This window comes from Denticeps clupeoides, chromosome 3 (assembly GCF_900700375.1).
Source record: "Denticeps clupeoides chromosome 3, fDenClu1.1, whole genome shotgun sequence".
NCBI classification, from domain to species: Eukaryota; Metazoa; Chordata; class Actinopteri; order Clupeiformes; family Denticipitidae; genus Denticeps; species Denticeps clupeoides.
In genome coordinates this window covers 20546914-20569871 of record NC_041709.1, presented here as the reverse complement: position 1 = coordinate 20569871, position 22958 = coordinate 20546914, and the positions used below count along the sequence as shown (strand labels likewise).

At 40.8% G+C, this 22958-nt stretch overlaps 2 protein-coding genes across 4 annotated transcripts; both read left to right on the top strand.

The window, feature by feature from the left end:
• Positions 1-391: 391 nt before the first annotated feature.
• On the top strand, positions 392-11439 carry fam219aa (family with sequence similarity 219 member Aa). The gene is made up of 6 exons (XM_028973199.1): positions 392-599; positions 5679-5778; positions 6047-6149; positions 7502-7582; positions 10091-10145; positions 10684-11439. Exons 1-6 carry the CDS (start codon positions 540-542, stop codon positions 10840-10842), a joined length of 558 nt encoding a protein of 185 aa, XP_028829032.1. The 5' UTR covers positions 392-539; the 3' UTR covers positions 10843-11439.
• A 3427-nt stretch (positions 11440-14866) lies between these two features.
• LOC114786170 (nicalin-1) lies at positions 14867-22821 on the top strand. Of its 3 annotated transcripts, none has more exons than XM_028973046.1 (16): positions 14867-15014; positions 15270-15363; positions 15763-15953; positions 17172-17316; positions 17506-17603; positions 18177-18254; positions 19318-19421; positions 19671-19759; positions 20146-20285; positions 20687-20865; positions 21018-21105; positions 21447-21485; positions 21992-22164; positions 22303-22356; positions 22441-22519; positions 22612-22821. In XM_028973046.1, the coding sequence occupies exons 1-16, from the start codon at positions 14880-14882 to the stop codon at positions 22666-22668; spliced, it is 1743 nt and encodes a 580-aa protein (XP_028828879.1). In that variant the 5' UTR covers positions 14867-14879; the 3' UTR covers positions 22669-22821. The 3 variants fall into 3 exon arrangements, with proteins under 3 accessions (XP_028828879.1, XP_028828881.1, XP_028828880.1); XM_028973047.1 differs by having other exon boundaries at positions 14877-15014; positions 15196-15363; XM_028973048.1 differs by lacking the exons at positions 21992-22164; positions 22303-22356; positions 22441-22519; positions 22612-22821 and adding an exon at positions 21602-21978.
• The last annotated feature ends 137 nt before the right edge of the window (positions 22822-22958 follow it).

Below are 22958 nucleotides of genomic sequence, written 5' to 3'. Positions count from 1 at the left end.
TATAATATGAATTGCATGTCACTGAATTCATTTATTCTTTAAATCAGTATCTGCAACACATGCGTAATTTGATAAATACATACATTCTTCACACTGAGCACAGATAATTAATAACTACTTACTGGGTACTTATACATTAATTAACAAAATATACATTATGCTATTTGCAGCGCAATTTAAGAATTACAATTAAATAACAATTCAGGTGTCGTCGAATATTAGTTTCACCTAGCAATAAATCTTCCAGAATCTATCGCTGACAATGCTATATCTGGTGATGATACGTGTAATTATTAGTAAAATGATTTATTGTTTGGGGATTTTAAAAAGACAGACCGCGCTCCGTTAGCCACTTCCGCTGCACGTCCCACGTAATTCCGGAAGCGCTCGTAATGTTGTCAGATTGACGCTCGGCTGGGATGATGCAGACGCTTTGGAGCGTCCGTCGGGCAAACTAAAAATCGGACGGATGCTTGTGCAACCCCGTTAAATAGCGCGAATTCTCGTCACGTAGCCGAGCAGCGACACTCGATGCCAAAATGATGGAGGAAATGGACAGATTCCACGTCCCGCCGGTGAACCCGGAGACGCAGCCGCTGGTGAGTAGCTGTTGCGGTGATGGTGCCGCCCGTTCGGCCGGTTTTCTGACGTCCTCTCGGGCTGTAGTGGGAGCTCTAGGCAGACGTCTGCTGTTGTGTAGGGTGGTGGGCTACACGAAGATGCTACACGGGCCAGTCCAGACGGTTCCTAAAGAGTCCAAATAAATAGGCGCTAAAAAAGCTGTTTGCTCCACTGTGTTTGTTGGCATTTGTGGTCCGCAGAAATATTTGCCCTGGATTTTGCATCATTCATCTTCAATTGCTTTCAGGAAGAACATCTAAACCGAGCAAACCAGAGAAAACCTAATGTTACGCTGCTCACAGATTTAAACGAAATGTACATTAAAACGCTATTTTATATATTTGAAAGCAGGTAACATGTAAACTATACCACGTTGAATTGAACACGTGTAGAAAACGTTCTGTTATGTTATAATATTAATTGTGCTCTGTTGGCCTTGCTGTTGTCTACGCATCTTTTGTGATGCATGTATCCACATGTACGGCTTAATGTGTTCATTTAGGAATTTTTAGAAACCGCAGTATACTCATAGTAATCTGATTGCACAGTTTTTTCAGACAACGTCATTCGTACGTTGTTGGAAAAGCAGATCAGATACATGAAATGGGATCTGGCACCGATGGGCAGCGGCGCTGCTAGTCCACGTCTGGTCTGGCCTGTTTTGCTGTCTGGATTTGACAGATGAGTTTCCTTATGAGTTTGGGCAACAGACAACAAATCCTTTGTCCATCAAGCTGTCAGCGAAAGGCATCCCTCAATTTTTGACTGCGCCTCGCCGATATCGACCTCGTAGCCCTTTGTTGGTCTAGAGCCTGGCCTCCTTCCTTCATGAAGTCCTTCCACCTTAATAAAACTGAAGAGCTATAGTGTGGGCCATATCTCTGACAGCGGAGTTGTCATCACGGATCATCGGCACTCATGTCATCCGCCCCAGTAGTTCTCTGTCCAGTAGGCCATGTGGGTAAATTGGAAAAGGTGATTCCTTGGGGTGAAAAGAAGCAGACTTTGGGCATTTTGGAATGAAAGTGTGTGCTGTGTTGGGTGCAGAGCTGATATTGCTGGAGCCGTGGGGGTACTAAAATGCATTTTTCACTGTTTAGAGTAAGCACTCTGACCACTGATTAATTTGTTAGAGAAATTTGTTAAAGGACTCATTGATATGGGTCAGACAGTGCTGTTTCTTCCCAGCATGCATTGCATTTGAAGTTTACAATCAAAAAAGCAAATAAATTGTAATCTTACTTAAAAGCAACATTGATTTAATTTGTATGATGTTACCTGCAGGCCAGCTAGTTATTTAGTGCATAAAAAAAAAAAAGGTGCAAAATCCCGATGGTGAAAGTTAATCTGACCTCTGCAAGCACGACTGCAGTCGTCCTACTACGCTCTCACACCCCAGTGCCTTACCAGCAGAATGCTGGGAAGTGTCCTTGATTGAACATAACCTGCCATACATCACATTGTCACGCGGCCTGACTGGAACACTATGCTCTCTGTGTGTGGTAAACAAACACTAGTATGCTATGCATTGGATGCCCATTTACGAGATGAACACCGTTTTAATCTGGTGTCCTGGAACCTTGTCCCTGCAATGGATTGATAGCCCTAGATTGCACCCCACAATCCTTTGCTGCATCGCTTCTACGATTTTATTGTGAATCATGAGCTTGGCCATTTAGCGTGAAAAAGCCCTTCGGCTGGAGTGGGCCGCATTAAACCCACAAACTCTGCAGATACGAATGTCCGTGTCACTTTGAAGTGCTATGCTGCAGGTGTTAAAATTTGAAGCTCCAGGCCTGTCTGAGGGACATTATGCTGTCATTGAAGACACATTTTTACTAATTTAGCCATTGTTGTACAGAAACGCTTTGTCTCGCATGTGTACGTGTATGAATGTGTACGATTGTGTGTGCTTTGGCTGTTGTTGTTTGTCCAGCCCTGGCGTGGGTCCGAGATCAGGGTAATTGATGATGAAGGCTTCCCCTGTCCGTTCCTTCTGCTCCTTTACTAACCTGTTTGTCCCTCAAACTTCAGATTTCTACTCTCTTGTTTGCCGAGGTGATTCTGTCTCGACTAGTTTTACAGTGTGTGGTTAAAAGTGGGCGCTCACGCTGTAGCAGCTTTTCCCAAGGATGTCGAGCTGCGTGGGTTTATCTGACTTCACATCATTGTCTGATTCAATCGCAAACGTGAAATTATGTTTTTCAAGATGGTGTTTGTGTTTGTGTGTGTGTGTGTGTGTTTTTTTTTTTTTTTTTTTTTTTTTTTTTTTATAAACATTTGCCAACTTGACTTGGTATAACAGGGAATATGTCTCAAGATGTGCTCAAGATGGAGTACTCAGCAGTTTGGTTACATCACTTATTCCTTTTAAAACGACCAATGCCAGTAGTTCAAGCATATTTGTGTGGACAGCAGAATACTGTACTCAGTTACCCAGATTACTGAGAATAAGACACTTACCCAAGAGTTTGAAGTAGACAAATTGTGACTATAGTGCACAAATAAAATGTGCAAAATGAGAATGGCATTTGGTAATAATGAATAGCATGGAAACACTACTAAAATCTTTTAGTAGATTTTTAAACGTACATCACAACCATGTCTGACCCATCTTGGGACTTGTAGCCTATATAACACTGTAAATAATCATGAATACAAGTTTTGCTGTAGGTACTGCTCACTTTTAAGATACTGATCAGAAAATTGTGTGCTGAGATAATCAGTGATTATTAATATTTCCCACATTTACACTTCACAGTCCCATGATCAGTCCCAATACTGTATCTGAGGTCTCTTTCCAAAATTCAGCCTTGGTGCAGAATTACAGCCACTTTGTTCCAGTCCCACAATGAGATTTCCCAGGACGCATCATTTCACTGTGTGTAGCTTTTAATCGTTAATGAGGAGGAGAGATGCGGGACAAGAAGCAGACGGCCTGTAGAAGTTGGAAATGACGGCATGAACACTGTTCACCAACAAAAATGTTTGATGCAAACTGTTTGTTTTGCATTTTTCCAGGAAAAAAAAAAAAATTAATTAGCCCACTGGTTCTTCAGAGTTTCCTGTGACAGAACTAAAAAATACTTGTGCTCATTTTTACATCAGGACCATAGACAGGCTAGGGAAACTCGTAATAATGTTAAATAACCTCACAAAGTGAGATAATCAGGGACCTTTAAATCCTTATTAAAACCACTTTCTGTGTGCCTTAATAATTATTTTGCACTGAATTTGCTTTGAATTTGATCTCTGCTCACTGTGACGCATTGACACGGGTCCAATAGAAACAAATAATCAAAGTGAGCTCTGAAACCAAGATGGAGGAGCAATTGATCATGTTTGATTATAACAATTTAATTCAACCGTATCATCTTACTATGACACCGTGAAGGTGGAAAGCTGGAGAAAGTATGTGGAAATTTGCTCTAGCCCTCTACATCTGTTACTCCAATGCGGTTAAGTGGTTAAGGCATATTTTGTCACATGCTCTGGCCCAATCTGACCTCTCTCTGTCTCGCTCTTGATCTACCAGGAAACATGCCTTTCTATTAAACGTGTCTTCTGCTTTTGGTCTGAGTGTGACTGCAGGGTTAAATGGGTCTCAGCCTATCCTGTATCTTTCACCTGTCTCATTCACTCGTGTGTTCTCCAGCGAAAACGGCCAGCAGGTGACTGCAGCCATGCTATTCATCAAAGTAGAGGCATTTCTGTGTGTTTTAGTAAATGATTCAGTCAGAAAATAATTATAGCTGCAATCTTGTCGTGCTGTTGTAGAGATTGGGTCATATCTATTATTTTTTTTGTTAGAAATGACCTTCAGCACATATAAGTATACACTAGAGAGACTGAACACAGTCTGGGTGCTATTATTTTTCTCAGTACATTTCAATCAAGATCATATTCAGTACGCTTATTTGCCGATGCACATTTGAAATTCCCAAATACATCTAAATGGCTCCCTGTGATGCCAGTATAGGACTTTGTCATGGATCATGGTCCTATTTCTGGCCTCGCTGAACTACCTGGCCCATCAAGGCCCTGATACGAAGGCGATTAGCTGGTTAGTAACAGCAGACACACATACACACACACACAAGGGTTATTCACTCACTACTCATCAAACAATGGCTGCTCAGTCCTTGCACAGGCTGTATGTCATCGTGCTCTCTGAGTAGGACAGGCTCCACTTCTTCCTCCCCCACCCAACTCTGGCATAGTCACTATGAAGTGGTTAAGGCTCGTTGCCACAGAGAATTTGTTGACTGTGTTTTCAGCTGTTACACCACCCTTTTTTAAATAGGACTCATAATTAAGTGTGTGTGTGTGTGTGTGTGTGTGTGTGTGTGTGTGTGTGTGTGTGTGTGTGTGTGTGTGTGTGTGTGTGTGTGTGTGTGAGAGAGTAAAACCTATGGGTTTTTGCTTTGAAACCTCTAGTGAGACCCACTTAGCACACTGACACATTCAAACAGAGATACACTGTTCTCCTCACGACACCCCCATGATGTCACGAGAAGCCCAAAGCGCAACACCAGATCGCCACGGCAACCCATACTGGCACTGGTTCATGTAGGACAGCCATGCTGGGGAATGTTTGTCCCAGCACTGACCAATCTACCCGTTTTCATGTGGGCTATTCTCGTTTCACAAAACGCACCATAACTCATAACACAACAAATATTTAGCCACAAAAGGAATCAATTTCTTTTTTTTTTTTTTGTTTAATCAGTATAAAAAAAATCATATTGAATAAATAATTGAACAAATAAGAAATTAGGGAACTAAATTAACCTCAGTGTCTGTGAGAGCAGCTCAGGGCCTCTTTGTCACAGAGAGAACAACAGGCGACTAGTTCTGCGCCTGTGAAATGTCACACAGTATCTGTCCCCATCTGCTCCTGTAACCGACACTCCAAGGAGGGAGAACCGCACACTGTACGTTCCTCTGGGTGTCAAAGGCTTCAGAGATTCATACGGCTGTTCATTGCCTTGTTGCTTGTGCGTTTGAAGGCTGTTTTTGACCATCTTGGGTTTGTGTTGTTTCTCTTCTGTCTTCAGGACCCGACTGCTACTGCCACCTGCGAGGCAGACACAGAGACGAGAGATGGGGAGGGCGTGGCCATGAATTACAAGCCTTCCCCCTTACAGGTCAAGATTGGTGAGTGTGTCCCACTTACACAGCTTCTCTTCATAAAATGAGTTTTGCTTCTTTTTTAGGTTTGCAAAAAGTAACAAATACAACAAATATAGACTTTTGACTGTCTTTCTTGGTAAACATCTACATTTTAAATTCACGTGGTGGAATAGGGGTCATGGACCGGTGCCTCAACTCATCATCTCTCACATGGACCTGGGTCTGGTCCTCCCTTCAATATGTTTGGAAAGTGTTATTCAGAGTGTCATTTTTTTTTTCCTTTTTCCTCTAGAGAAACAGAGGGAGCTGGCCAGAAAAGGCTCAGTGAAGAATGGGACTGTGGGAAGTCCAGTCAACCAGCAACCCAAGAAGAATAATGTGATGTCCAGAACGCGGTTAGTCTAACAGATGCGAATAATACGCTCCTGCACAGGAGGAATAAAAATTCTGTCTTAAAGGTCAAACACTGGTGATTAAAAGAGCTGCTCTTTTCTCAGAAAGTCCTTACTGGGGTGGATGTGCTGGTGGATAATATGAACAACTTTCATAACTCCAGCAATTTGGGTTGATTGATGCCTGCAGACACTTTTAAACCCTTAAATTAAACCCTGCTTTTGGTCATCTTAATTAAAGTGAGTCAGCACCAGAGGCCTTAGAATTGATCCTGGTCCTTAATCCCAGTCCCTGGGCCTTAGTGCTTAACCCTGGGTAGATTAACCGACCGGGAAAGGCCCTCTGTGCTAACAGAAGCCTGTACATTACAGGCCGTTTACAGTGTGAAGATTAAAGAGTCATCTGGAACAGACTGGCAGTTCGGACACACAAATGCACGAATGCATTTTAACCTGGAAACCTTAGTACATCATTTTGTTTAAAAAAATCTATACAGAGATTCAGTGGGACCCATGGGATATTCGCCCCAAAATGCCTTTCCTTTTACTTACAACTACAGGAATGTGATGAAGGAGAATGAGAAATGACTGAGGTTCAGTAGTGCTGTCAGTTTATGGTTTCATTGGAAAATTTCTGTTGTGCATCTTGTTATGTTACATTAATGCTACATGAATGTGTCCTTATAAATTCATGAGGGACATTTGTATTAGGATTCCCTGAGAACTTCCACATGTTAGTGTTTATAGTGCACAATGCAGCTTTCTGTTCAGAAATCAAAACCACAATGTTACATGTATATTAAAAAAAGTATTTTTTTTTCGATATAGATATTTGTTCCAAGACACATTTCCAAAAACAAAACACAAGTACTACAAAACATGTGATTTAATCATGCTATCACAGGCTGTTGGCCATTATTTATTTATTTAAAAAACAAAAAACTTTTGCATAGAGTTTCACACTAATGCACACACGCAAACAATACCTCAGGATTGGTGCATATGCAGATTTTTTTTTATGAAATTAATAATTAGTAATTATTAATTAGTAAAGTAATTAGTGAGATACAGCAAAAAAATCACATCTGGTGAGATTGGACTCTGAGTCCTTATAATCACTGTGACCTTGAAATCAGTGTAATTACAGTTGTGTGTGGGCTTTTTTTTTCCAGAATTCTCGGCTTCGTTATACATTAATCGGAGAATATAAACTGATTTGCTAAATTAAATTTAGTTTTAACCTACACTTGAGGTCTGATTAGTGTCAGACAGGTATAAACACATTCTTTATGCACCCAATAGAAAATGCTGTTTATTATGACACTTAATAAACATGTCTCTCTTTTTCTCTGTAGGCTGGTCGTACCCAACAAAGGTTACTCGTCGTTAGACCAGTGTCCAGATGAGAAACCACTGGTAGCACTGGATACAGATAGGTACCTAAGTTATTTTTTTAAATATAAAAACTCTTATAAACATAAATTTAAGGAAATGTGTGTCTTTTTCTCAGTTTAATATTTGCTATGGGGCCTCATGGCAATGCGGATCTGATGTTGGCAATGCGAATCTGAGTTTGCATGCTCTTCACATGTTGGCCCGGGTTTCCTTTGGGTCTCCAGTTTCCTCTGGCCCTCAAAGGCATGCACATGACCAAATGCTGTTTTTCTATTGAATAAAATTTTAACAGGGCTGTGCACACTTTTTGTGCCTAAAATAGATTTTTTTTATGTTTCTGCAGGTTTTTTTCCATGGTGTGGGAGGCTAGGGTACATAAAAGTCTGGTTCATTTGGTCAGGGATAATCTTGTCATTATAATTATCAGCCATAGCCTTGGCTAAGATGGACGTATACACTCGACTGGAACAGGGAAAATGTGCTGATCCGAAAAGGCAGAAATAATCAGTGTCTACAGGGCCCACTGAAGGACGCTGAGATTTGCATGTAAATGAGAGGCTCAGGAGGACCAGTGGTACTCACATAGCACACAAAGAATCAAGATGCCTTTATTCCAACTGGAGCTGAGTGTCTGTAATTCTCTTCTATACACACACACACACTATTAAAACATGTATAACATATATAATGTAATATAATTGCACAACACACACACTAACTCTCTTTTATACTGCTCTCAGGTAATAACAATAAGCAACATTTTTAGACTCCCCAGTGAGGTCCAGTGAATGGTCACTTAATGTTAATGATATTCCCTGAATTTCTGACTTTGTGAGTGTATTTGATATGCCCAGAAGAGCAAGGACACAGACACAAACCGGCACAAGTTTGCAAGGGCAAAGCATAAAGCCCCATCTCTTGCTTTTTTACATTGTCGAATAAAGCCGATGACTTAAAATGATGAAATTACATGCATGAGGTTATGTAATAAACAAAAAAAGTGTAAACGTGTTTAATATGTCTCTTCACAGCAGTGATGACAGCATTTCACAGCATTGCGTCACTTTTCTTAAACAAAGGGAATGTTTTCAATGTTGCTCACATTGTTGGCTGCTTTTCATTCATTGCTGATGCACCGCTTCCTACCACACTTTGTCAATGACTGTCTTCTGGACATATGTAAAGTCAGCAGTCTACCCCATGTTTGTGTAGCCTACTGCCACAGACTGAGATACCATTTAGAGCACTGGTGTTACATCCCGCAAGATCGTTTTATATAGATCTACTGTAATATGAAGTGCTGATAATGCACAAACTACAGATCCCATAATTCAGTGCTTCAGTTGCCTTGCCGAATTCGATCTTTACACGGCAGCTAAATCAGCTCCATCTGATTCTGTACAGGAGCATTTTCCACATCATTGGAAAATTGCCATGTGAACTTAGTTTGTCAACAAAGTGCGCATTGCATTATGGGATTGCATTTGGCAGGGTCCTGAAGCACTGCATTGTAAGTTGTAGTTTTTGTGTTATCAGTGCTTTTTATTGCCGGGACAAATGGGGCAGTGGTGGCCTAGCGGTAAAGGAAGTGCCCCCGTAATCAGAATGTTGCCGGTTCGAATCCAGATCCGCCAAGGTGCCACTGAGCAAAGCACTGTTCCCACACACTGCTCCTGGGCACCTGTCATGGTAATGCTTTTAACCATCACCCTGCTCACCAAGGGTGATGGTTAAAAGCAGAGCACATTTTGTTGTGTCACCGTGTGCTGTGTTACCTTCACTTTCACTTCATAATAGTAGATCTATATAAAATGATGTTGTGGGATGTGGCCTTTTTTGAGTTAGTTAGCTCATTAGGGTAAGTGCTCATTGGATTAGTTTTAAATATTGAACTTTTCAAGAAATATAGAATTACAAGAAATAAAGGCTTTAATAAATTCACTCTGTGTGATTTTTAATTTATATAATATATGAATTTCGTTTTCTGAAATGGACAAAAATATCGAACTGTCTCACAATAGTTTATTTTGTTTGACAAAACATTAAAATGTTTCTAATATTAGTCTTCAAAAAGCCTCTTTCATGGTCTCCATAGCCTTTTTGTGTATTTAAAATTACTGTAGGAAATAGTAGATGATTCTGGATTGTATTTTATTGGTCTGCTAATGATAAATGTTTTCAGTTTAATGGGAATCTCATCTCTACTACTGCAGAAACAAGCTCGATCACATTTATTTGATCACACATTCACATAGACTCTTATGAATGTCATGAATGGCATTCCTGTCCTCATGGATTTCATAGACTAATTTGTTGGTGCAGGTCTCTATCACCAGACATGATGGTTTTTAATTAATGTTTAAGCACAGGTCAAGGGGTCAATATCATCCTGTGTATGATGGACAACCGTATTAATTTTTTCAAATCTATATCTATATTTTTCTTCTAATTTGTTTAGGCATTCATATTGATGTGTGTATATATAGATAATTTGTTTGATACACATATCCACCGTAATAAATGCCTAACCGCCTTTTTATCTTTTTCAGTGATGATGACTTTGATATGTCCAGATATTCCTCTTCTGGCTACTCCTCAGCAGAGGTAAGATGTCTAAAAAACAGCTACTTGTTGACCAGCCCATCCATCTGTATCTCCAATAACATCCAGTGACCTCACCATATCTGTCCCTCTAGCTATAGACTTTTTCTATATCACTGTAATAATATAGAAAAACCTGTACACCTCCTGTATTATACTACAACCTAAAAAACACTTGCAAAATCTATACCGGTCATCAAGTGCTGACACTAAGCACAGTGCTTTGGTCCTCTGCATCTTCAGGGTTTATGTATATAATCAAGTTATCTATAACCTGAAGATACACCAACTGTTGTTTTTGGTGTGTAATCGCCCAAAATGCATGCCACTTGCTCATTTTTGATGATTTAAAACTTTGTCAGCGCATCAGATGCTCAAAAATTATTAAATATGTTTAATATTTGTTCATGTAAATCTGTGGACTCATTTGACCTTACAGTAGCAAAGAAGCCTCATGCTTGGCATGAAGTATGCACTTATTGGCAGTTATGTTTACAATTATTATCTGATTTATTTTATCTTCTCCTTCTGCCCCCTGCAGCAGATAAACCAGGACTTGAACATCCAGCTGCTGAAGGATGGCTATAGGCTTGACGAAATCCCCGACGATGAGGACCTGGACCTTATCCCCCCGAAATCCGTCAACCCCACCTGCATGTGCTGCCAAGCCACTTCCTCCACCGCCTGTCAGATCCAGTAGCACTCTTTTCTTCAATCTCAAGCTTCAACCCCTCTGTCACTCCCAGCCCAGGTCTCTCTGTCCTCTCCATTGGGAGAGAGAGGTGGTGAAGGGTCCCTGCTTCTCCAGCTAGAATAATTATTAAAGTAACGGAAGATTAAAGTGAGCTTAAGATATACTGTTATTAATATTAAAGAGAAAAGGAATAATGTAAAAAATGCACAAAAAAGGTTACTACTGGTTATTAGTTCCTCCTATGGCAGGACACGTGCAGTTCATCACCATGACTGTTCATCGGCAGTTTCATGTGCATTTTTGGATGTACCCATATTTTGGCTTGTGCGTTTTGACATTTGTTGTAAGGGAATGCTGAGCTCATTGCATTAGAAGGTCGTGCATAAAGTTTGCACGAAGGTGTTGTCAGGTTAACCGCCACGATAGCTAGCATTAATGTGTAGCAAATGTATTTTTTTTTTTTTTTTTTTGCACTCCTGCCACAATAACAGTTTAGCTTTGGATATTGCTGCACAGCTGAGTAAAGCAGTAAAACAAGATCCTCTCCAAGGACCATGGTTGAAGGTCATGGTTTGGTTGTGTCTGCTTCTTTACACGTAGCATCGGACAAGATTGAATTTAGGAAGCTATGCAGCCGGGAGAGAAATACTGTAATTATGGTACTTTGCATACAGTTTTATTTAGTTGTCTGTCTCTACATTTGAAATATATCTGAAAATATGACATGAAAAATTCACAGATGTCTTTAATGACCATCAAATGAAAGCTTTGCAGAGGTTGTACGTAGGACTGCCAAATTATACTCTTTCCTCACACCCATGTGATATTGCCACCCTTGCACTTTTAGAAACAATTAGAAAATGGTTTGGTATTCAAATCTTTGTATTGAACAAAATTTTTGGTACATTTATGTAGACAGGATAGAGGAATTGATGAAAGATTGCAACTAAGGGTTTTTTGTTTTTTTGGATGCTGAATGCTGTGATAGAAGGCCCAGGATATACTAGCCATAATACAAAACTCGACTGGAATAAAATCTTGGGAGACTGAGCAGTTTGTTATTGGATATGCCGTTGATTCCCACTGCTGGTCTTTTCCCTCCCTGTGCCACAAACCTGTCTGCATATATGAAGTCAATTGCATCTTCTGCTTGAATTATTCATTACTAACATGGCTTGTGGCTTGCCTTTTTTTGGTTTCACGTGTGACATTGTCACAAGACAGCCACGTGAAGCTGTTGATTGGCTAGACCAGAGCATGTGCCATCCTTCAGTAGCGACCAGTTGTGTAATCTGGATAATGGCAACAGTGCTGACAAACCATGATTCAACAAAATTCCAAAAATGTAGTTGTCAATTTTTTTTTTTTTTTTTACATGTTTCATATTGAGGGAATAGAATTAGAAAAAGTTTGCCATACCCCGATTCTGCATAACCATGTCATGTTTGTTTAAGGCCGCATTTACGGTAGTGTCTGCTTTCCACTCACAAACCCACATTCTGCTTCATTTTATAACCAAAGAATCGAAGGGCCTGTTCCACTATTGAATTCTTCTGATGTTTCAACTAATGATTATGGGGCAGAAGGTCTTTTACCAAATCTGCATGACTGTATTAGATCTAACATGAATTCGGATATCGCAAATTGTCAGAATTCTGCTTTAATGAACACGCAGACATTGGCAACTTGCCAACACCCCACACACATTTCGTGTACTTGTCCTGCTGCTCACACTGGTATATAGAAAAGAATGATTACTACAGGAAAATATTAATTTATACCATCTTTCTCCATGTGCATGAGATGATAGGTAATGGTGCATCTTACAAATATTGTTCTAAAGTCAATTCGTTCTTACACCAAATTTTGAAAGGATTTGAAGTATTACTGCCAGGATACTATTACTACTTTTTTTTTAAAAGAGCAACCACAAAACTAATACAAGTTTTAAAACTTCTGCAATACATTTTATTCCTTTAAAAAAAAGTCATTCTATCCATCTAAACCATTCAGAACTCTCTCAGTTGTCCATAAATAGCTAGCACTGATTGCTTTTCTGCACATGAGTAGACCCCAATGAAGTTTTCAGTGGATCGCAGGACCAGTCCTGTTTCTCTGGTAGCTGCCAGCGTGTCCATGATATCTTAGCCGATGGAGGCCGTTGTCTCCCTCTGCTGGTAGGGCTTGTCCATGGATGAGTTATGCTAGACAGGTCTGTGCTCTGTGCTGTCTGGTTTGCTAATGCTGAACAGTACTGATGCATGTGAAAGGCGGGTATCTCTCTCTGTGTTGCCTGTTGCAGACACTGAGGATGTCACATGGGTCCGAAATGGTCAGGTGCTATTGGAGGCCGAATTGTCCACTAACACACTATATGTTTTACTGACATGGATGATGGAAGTGCAGATCATTTCTCTCTCTCACTCTCACTCTCTCTCACTGTCTCAGCCCACCTTAGGCTCAGCATTTGAGAATTTAGAAAGCGCCTTAAGTATAACTCTGCGGTGGGTTTTTTTTTTTTTTTTTTTTTTTTGTTATATTTATTGCCAGTTTATTTTGCTTGTTTTAATTTATTTAAAACTGGAAGCAAGAATTTCATGGGTTTTTTTTAACATAGAAACACATTTTTTATTGCAGTTATAATTATCATGATTGTAAAAATGTTAACAATATCAGTATTTAACAATGTTACTGTTCTGTGTGGTGTAGCATATCATTAAAATGTTGGTCACTTTACCTGCATTGCCGTGGGCTTGTTTTTTTGTTTTATGTCATGTTATCTCAAGCACTGTTGTAAAATAGTGGTTGTACAAAAAAGAATGATAAATTATTTATTGTCAGAAAAAAAAATTCTAATATCAATAACACCAACCATAGCAACATATTAATGACGAAATCCTGTTTTTATGAGTAAACTGATGAATAAATAAACTAATAAAATATGCAATTATCCTTCTACTGTTCCAAAGGATGATGGGGACCACATAAATGTAATGCATTGGACTAAAATAATAATAGTAATAAAAAATTAAAATCCTTTTCCCCTTGGAATTTAATCTATTTAGGCGCTTTAATGATTGCATTTTATATATATATATATATGTGTGTGTGTGTGTGTGTGTGTGTATAGTATACACACACACACACACACACACATATATATATATATGTAATTATAATTCAATGATTATTAAGAAAAATGGATACACAAACTCTTGAATTTTCAAAAATATGCCCAGGGCCACACACTCTATTATTGGGTGAAATGTTCCAAGAAAAGTTACACTTGGCCAGATGCTTTTGGTAGCTATCAGCAAGCTTCTCGCAAAATGGCTACAGATTTGACTACTCATCTTGTCTTAAATTCTAGAGTTTATTTAAAATTGTTGGACCCTTTTTTTTTTTATAGGTTTCAACCACTTAGCGGAGGTGGTATTGAAGAATTACAAGGTCATCTTCCTCCTTTAATATCCCATCCATTTTGTGCACTGTTTCTGGGAGCAAAACATCCCCAGAGCATTATGCTACCACTGCCATGTTTGACAGCCCTACCTTCACTCCTCCAAACATACCTCTTATCTCAATTAATTCAATCATTGTCTGTTCTGACAAGTAAACTTTTCAGAAAAGAAAGTTTCGGTGTTAAACTTCTTCTAAACTTGTTCTGTAGTCTCTCCAGGACAACATCTCTACACCAGAGTCTGGCTGTCAATACATTTGTATTTATGGAATTTATAGCAGACGCCCTTATCCAGAGCGACTTACAATCAGTAGTTACAGAGACCGTCCGTCTGGAGACACTTAAGGTTCTGTGACTTGCCCAGGGACACAATTTGGATTTTTTTAAATTTATTTTGGTGAGTGTCTTTCCCACTAGGCTACTACCACCCCTGGTAGTGCAATACAATGCCGTATGGCAGCAGTGATTAGCCTTGGTTTGATGACAGTGATTGGAGGATCTGGCGATTAGCCTTGTTGCTGGAATCAGGATTGGTCGAGGGGGTGATTAGCCTTATTGGTCTGATGGTGACTGACGGAGAGGCATGTTAGCTGGGGGGGACAGATGGTGGCCTGGGCTTACAGGCACTTTAGTCTTACATCAGCAGCCTCTTCAAGAGTCTAAAGCCCCATTTACTCTACAGCTGAAGGGTTTCCATCAGGAGGGTCTTGTTCACTGGGTGAGTATTCTGCACCTTTGTTGCTCAACTAATTTGCACACTACTTTTTTTGTATTGCCATTGTGGTTACAGTGACACACCAGACGTCTTAGGAACTCCAATGAAATAGCCATGACCCTCTATTGCAACGTTACTATTGCTAGTTACATTTCGGATACAACTTTTTTCACCTGTGCCGTAGGCTGATTTATTTGAAGTGTCACCATGTGGCCAAAGTCATCTGCAGTATCTGTTCTGCTGCTGATAACTGCTCAGATGGTGTGTGGGACTGCGCTACCGGCTGCCTCCTCCTCCTACGAGTTCAACGCCTACAGGATGCAGCACTACAACCTGCTGCAAGAGAAGCAAGGTACCCTGACAGGAACTAACACCTCTGTGTATTTTTGTAGAAATTGACAATTTGCCTTTTCATTCTCTTCTCAGAGCAACTAATTTCCAGGATTTACAGCATTTATTCAGAGACAGTAGTTACCATAGTCCCTCTGGATCATCTCAAATAATGGAGGTCTGCTTAAGACAGAAGTGTGACAGACTGAGGGCTGCATTATGGGCTTCATTTCATACAATGTAGAATTACAATGTAAATTACACACACTGTGAAATTTGTGTGGAACACATTGTCAGAAGCATCAGCAATATCAAATATGAATTCAGTCGCAGAATTTGTGGTGTAATAAAACCCAGCATATGTCCAGCAATGAAAAAAGGTTGTCTCAACCTTTCTCAGTTCTCAGTTCTCTATCCTCAGGTTGTCGAGGCGCCATCGTGGTTGCTGAGGCGCGTTCTTCAGATGACCACAGCCTGATGCGTCGCTGTGTCATCATGAAGCTGACGGACTTCACGGCAGAGCATTACCAAGATGCCCTGAGCCAAAATGCAGCTGCAGTTCTCATCCTGCTGCCAAAGAACATCTCTAGTGTTCCCGCTGACGTTGTACAGGTAGACTCACCTTTCTCACTCACTTAATCTGGAAGTCACGTTTTGAAAGACCCTAAGCAAAAACTGTTCAACCATATAAAGACATCTGTATATCTAGAACATATACTATATGGACAATATTACTGGGACCTCTTAAATACTGAATTTAATTAGACCCATTGCATAGATAAACTCAAGCACCTTGTCATGCAGACATATAATACCAGACAAGTGGAAGCATTTAGGATCAACAGTAACCTCGAAGCAGAAGACCATAGGATGTCAAAGTCACTAAAGCTAAAGATTTCTAAACATCCAGTGTCATAAAAAGTGTCATTTACTGAATGAATTTCCATGATGAGCATCTGCAAGTAAGCTTCATCACACCAAGACCCATACAATGGGTTGGTGGTGTATACGACACCATCGCTGGACCATGGAGCAGTGGAAACGTTCTTTGGAGTGATGAATTGTGCTTCTCTGTTAATGGTGGTACGATAATGGTGATAATGATAATGGTGTGAGGGTTTGGTTTAGGCCACTTATTTCCAATGAAGGCCAGTGTCAATGCCACCCCTTTACACAACATTTTGGACAATGCCATGCTTCCAGCTTTGTGAATATAGTTTGGGGAAGATCATGATCTCTGTCAGCATGCCTATCCCAGTACTCAAAGCAAGGTCCTCAAAGACATGCGTCATTGTGAAACACTGCAGCACAGCACACTGTGACACACAACGAAATGTGTCCTCTGCTTTTAACCATCACCCTTGGTGAGCAGTGGGCAGCCATGACAGGCGCCCAGGGAGCACTGTGTGGGGACGGTGCTTTGCTCAAGGGGACCTCAGTGGCACCTTGGCAACTCTGGATTTGCACCTGCAACCTTATGATTATGGGTCTGCTTTTTTACCTGCAAGGCCAGATGGTGTACATTAACACAGAAACAACAAATTCCCAATACTGAGAACATTTCAATACTTTTGTCCTTATAGTGTATCTATATATTTATCCATGTCTTTAATTATAATCACATTGTAGTATATGTAGTATACTACATATTTTTAATGTCAAGTAATCTTCAGGTTTATATCACAGGTCATTATGATCTCTTCATGGCTGTTGGTAATTGTCTATAAACACAACTGGAAACATTAGAAACCTGTGTTCAGTGAGGGTCCCAACTGCATAAAAGGAAGCATTCAAAATGAAATCCAAAAACCTAACAGTGTGTGACCATAGGGATTCATGCGGGCAGAGAGGGAAACCCTGCTGAAGGACACGATGATGCCCGTCTATGTGGTGCCTGAAGATGAGCAGCTACTCTGCATGTATGAAGAAGTGAAGCTCGCTGCAGCCACCAGGGTGTCCTCCATACTGGTGAGAGGTGGGTGGAGCTAGAGGAGCAGAGCTCAGAGCTTACAAGTCTTACAATGTTTGCATACTGAAAAAGGTCTGGAGTAATGGTTTGGATGAATCGTGACAGAGTCTAAATATAACCCAAGCCCATCCTGTTATAAGGGGTGGGGATGGTGAGTGCATTAGGTTTTCATTCATGTTTCCTGTCTTCCTACAGTGCTCCACAGCATGGTCTCCACCACTGCTTTTCAGATATTAGTGAGCAATAGCTACCCAATCAAGCCTGTGACTGACAATGCCATCATTACATTAGAGGTGAGAACACAGATTTCCCTTCAGATTTTAGAGCCCCCAACTCAATACATTTAGATGTGATATTAGGAATGTAAGGGGTTGCTTGTAGGTGCATGCACCTACGCATTTAAGGGTCTTGCATTTTTTTACATTGTAGACAAAAACACAGCACAATGAAATAACATATGAGGTTATGTAATAAACAAATGACCAAAAATCAATGTTTCCAACTGTCCTGAAGATTTATGCCAAACACTTTTTTTAGTTCACTCATGAGCATCACATTTTGATGATGACAAAAATTAAAACAGTCATGAAGGTACAAACAGGTGACTCTTGGGGAAAAAACTGATTCATCAAACATACAGTTTCTCCTGATACAAAAAGACTTAAGTGGACAGTATATTTTAGTAAATGAGTCATAGGTGGACGTTTGGGATGCCACAGAAAATGTCTAAATTTGAACTAATAGTTGTACAATCATTTTTCCACCCATGTCTTTCATTTTTACTGAACGCTGCGAGTGTCAATAGTCCTGAGGTGAAGTGAAAGTCTGGGTCCATCAACTGTTCCTCTGTGGGACTTTTTTTCTAGGGGGTGCTGCCAGGAGCAGGAGAGGATCCGCAGACCATTGTCATCACTGCCCACTATGACTCCTATGGTCTGGCTCCAGTGAGTGTCGCTAATCTTCTCTTGCAGGCCTAAATTATCCACGCACAGATCAAAGATCTCATTTCAGAGCTGCTTTTAAAATACCAGTTGGCAGTGATCTTACAGCTTCAGGGATCTTACAGCTTCAGGGATCTTCAAATGGACCAGTAACATCATTGTGGACACATAATCTAGACCATGACACTGACTACATCCTGGACTTATTATTATATCATCCCCAACCCTGCACTGACACCATTTGCAGTTTCACTCTACCCTGGAAGGGGGTCCCTCTCTGTATCACTCCTTCCCAAGGTTTCTTCCTTTCTTTTTTTCTCTCTCCTAGAGTTTTTTTTGTGTGGAGTTTTTCCTTGTGTGCAGAAGGGTCAAGTGTGGGGGGTATCAACTGTAGGGCCTGTCAAAGCCCATTGAGACATACTGTATGTGATTTTGGGCTATATAAGAAATAAATGTTGTTGTTGTTGTTGATGATGCACTGTGCTGGGTTTGGTCTTATGGACCAAACTGTCTGGACATCACCTGACCTGTTATGGTTTAGCATGAGATTAATATTTTATGCATTTTATAAATACAATTTCCGCAGTACTTCCAAGTGAATGTACTGGTTGCATGCCGAATTAGATAATTTGAATGTTATCAGCAATTAGAGAAAAGTCATTTCAACTTCAGGAATTACCCAGTGTCCCTCCTTTTGCCTTGATAAAGCAATTACACTCAGCTTATTGGAGTGAACCGCCTGAGTATTTTTTTTTTCTTTCTTTGATCCAGACAAAACGGTGCTTAGCTCAGCAAAAATGCTTCATCAGATAGCATTACCTTTAGCAAATGCATTACTCACTTGATAATCAGAGGTCAAGCCTTCCTCTTCATAAGATGCCGCCATGGATAATATGTTTGTCATTATTGCGGTGGCTAAACATATCCTGGCAGATTTAACACAGTCCTGATGGAGGCAGCATAGATCTTAGAGCTGACATGTGGATGTGAAACATTTTTATGTGTTCAAACTAATATATATATATATATATACAAATATATATATTTTGTGTGTGTGTGGGTGCAGTGGTTGTCGTTTGGAGCAGATTCTAATGGAAGCGGTGTTACCATTCTGCTGGAACTGGCTCGCATCTTTCAGAGATTATACAGTGACCCCCGAAGCAAAGCACCGTAAGTAGTTGGGGGGGCAAGAACATTTCACGGTAATAAAAAGGCAAAAGAGGGAACCCTCCATTTGTCCTCGTTGTCAGACAGGAGAGTAAGTTAAAGCTAAAGTTGAAGGAGGAACTCTTAATGGCATGAGTGCTCCAGATTTGCCAAGATAAGGAGAGAACCAAGGGAGAAGGGGAACGTGTGAGTAGGTGCTGTCTGGTGTAGGCGCAAACCAGTAAATCATCTCTGCCGCTCTTTTCCTCTCAGCTACCATCTGCTTTTCTCTCTGACCGGTGGAGGAAAATATAACTTCTTGGGCACCAAACGCTGGTTGGAGGAGAACATGGACCATGCAGGTGAAAGTCACACTCACAAACTTCCGACATTTTTTTTTTTTTTTACAAGAAGGTAGCCATTTCGAATCCCGAACAGCCAGGGTGCCACTGAGGTGCCACTGAGCAAAGGACCATCCCCACACACTGCTCCCCGGGCGCCTGTCCTGGCTGCCCACTGCTCTCCAATGGTGTGTGCATCATGTGCTGAGCTGCAGTGCATCACAGTTCGTTGACTTCAATTTGTACCAGAGACGTATTGTCAGGGATCAGGGGATCCTCGTCATAGTGCTGATCTCTAACAATACAATTGCAGATTTCAGCATTTGTGGTAAAACACAAATAGCATGCATTGCATTATTAAAGCCTCTAGTTTGCACATCCACTAATTTCTGTTTGCTGCCCTCTAGAGTCCAGCCTCCTGCATGACAATGTGGCCTTTGTGTTGTGCCTGGACACGCTGGCCAGTGGTGACGAGCTTTACATTCACGTCTCACGTCCACCCAGACCTGGAAGCCCACTGCACACCTTCATTCAGAAGCTGGAACAGGTAGGGGTGACAGACCGAAAAAGAGGAAAAGAGCGCAATTCTTTCACTTTAAGATCAGACTCAGGGACAAGGGGTTTAAACATTTTAATAGGTCTGCACTTTCATTTGTGTATTTATTCTAAATAGAAACTCCATAGTATTCCAAAAAGTATTCCATACTTTTACTGATTTAAAAGTGGAGAGTTGTGTATCTGCACATTATTTATATCCACTGAAGTATGTGTGGTGGCCTAGTGCGTAGGGAAGCTGACTTGTAACCAAAATCCTGAACCAACACTGAGGTAATTAGTTAAGTGCAGAGGACATGTTTGGTTGTGTGCACTGTGTGCTGTGCTATGCTGTGTATCATGACAAAAACATTCACTTTCATGTGGAATGCGTTCAACCATTTTTCCTATCAGGTGATCTCATCTCGGTTTCCATGGGTACACTTTGAGATGGTCCATAAGAAGATTAATCTGGGTGAGACAACTGTGGCCTGGGAACACGAACGATATGCAGTTCGCCGAATTCCAGGGTTCACCTTGTCCCATGTGGAAGACCACAAGTCTGAGGTCAGGGGGTCCGTTCTAGATACCATGTGAGTGTTCTGTAACCTGGGTTCAGTTCAGGGAGGTCGGATGGGTCTCAAAAAATCTTCTGAAGGACCCGTGTGGTTCAGTGTTATTATACTGTATGAGGTTTGTTGCAGTCTGCTTTCTCAATTGTCTGCTTTCTCATTGTCTCTTTCAGGTCGCAGGTAGATCTTAGGAAACTCAAACGCAACGCCGTCATCATTGCTGAGTCACTGGCCCATTTTATGTATGGCCTGTCTGACAAGGTACATGTGTATGCACACACACACACACCCACACACAACACAACACAACAAACATATAATTACACAATTCTGCGATTTTCTTTTGGTCATGATATTACGTCTTACATGACGTCATCACATCTTTTTAAAAAAAGTGTTTTTGTCCTTGATGTTGAATTATTTCATAAAATAGCCTCAGAAGATGGAACGGCCAATGACACTGTGGGACATTATCCCAGTAGGTTGGGTAAATTGGGGGAATTTCACAAATGCTTGCACTTGCAGACACATGTGCAAAGACGCAGACCACATCATTTATGTAAGTCTGCTTCATCATTTGTCTGTGTGTTTGTGTGTTGCAGGGGTCACCAAAGGAGATTCAAGTGTTCAAGGGTCAGATGGTAAGACAGTAATCTAAAACAAACACTCAGTCTGAATACTGCAAATTACAGTAACAGATAAACTACACAAACTCTGCTATACAATTAAATCAGTTCTTAAAATGTTTGCCTTAAAGTTGCCCTGGGGCAGTGGTGGCCTAGCGGTTAAGGAAGCGGCCCCGTAATCAGAAGGTTGCCGGTTCGAATCCCGATTCGCCAAGGTGCCACTGAGGTGCCACTGAGCAAAGCACCGTCCCCACAGCAAAGCAAAGAACAGCAAAGCACCTCCCCGTGCGCCTGTCATGGCTTCCCACTGCTCACTCAGGGTGATGGGTTAAACGCAGAGGACAAATTTCACTGTGTGCACCATGTGCTGTGCGGCTGTGTATCACAAGTGACAATCACTTCACTTCTGTAGCTGTAAAGAAGGGTTGCCCCATGTAAACACTTTCATTATTTTCATTAACATTCAAAATAAAAAGAAACCCACATTTTTGTCACCCTCACCCTCCGCTGGTACTGAATAGGAGATCCTGGACAGTCGTTTGACGGCTCTGATGTCATTTCTTACCTCGGTTCCTCGAGCAACGCAGCTGATGGACCGAGAGCCGACACACACACTCCTGATCTCAAGCCTGGAGCAGGAGCTGCGGCAGCACCTGGTGCAAGTCTACAAACACACCTTTAAACCTGACCGCAGGTATGTGCACAAACATACACACACAAACACACTACACTAATTGTATTGTAAATGTGTAACCTTGATATCTTCATATCGGTTTTTTTTATTTAAATAGATATACACACAGTACTCAAGTTTATTTCTGACCCCTCCCAGGGACCCTGAGGTCACCTTTTTTGACCAGATGAAGCAGCCGATGATGATGTACAGGTCAGAACCTGCCAATACAAGCAGCTTAGTTGGTCAATGTTAATAATTAACATAATTATTTCTGATGATGTCACTGCTTATCAGGGTAAAACCAGCAGCTTTTGACCTCTTCTTGGGTGGCTGTATAGCTGCATACCTGGGTGTCGTGTACTACGGTATTCAGGTGTGTATTCAGTATAAGACTTAGGTCATGGGCTGTTGTAAATTAGCTTATTATACATTTTCTCACTGTGTCTCATTACCTTTTCCTAACAGAATTTTGGAAACATCTACAGTAGACTCAAGCTGGTTGTAAAGTCCAAGAGTCAGTGAGAGTCACATGGCTGGTGGAGTGCACTTCTTACTGAATAAAATCTACCTGTAACTAATTGTGAGATCACTAACCACAGGACTAAATCCAGCTGGGACTCCTCTCTTCTGTGCATTTTTCTACACATTTTTTCATTAAAATATATTTTAACATACTATGCGTCGCCCTTTCTTTTGCACAAAAAGGTTGTTCAGAAGTTGTTTAATGGTTACATCTAGCATTATAGAATTGCTGGAAGAGTCTCCATCTTCCTCACAACTGTGACCATCCTGGATGGATGGTGCTTGATGTT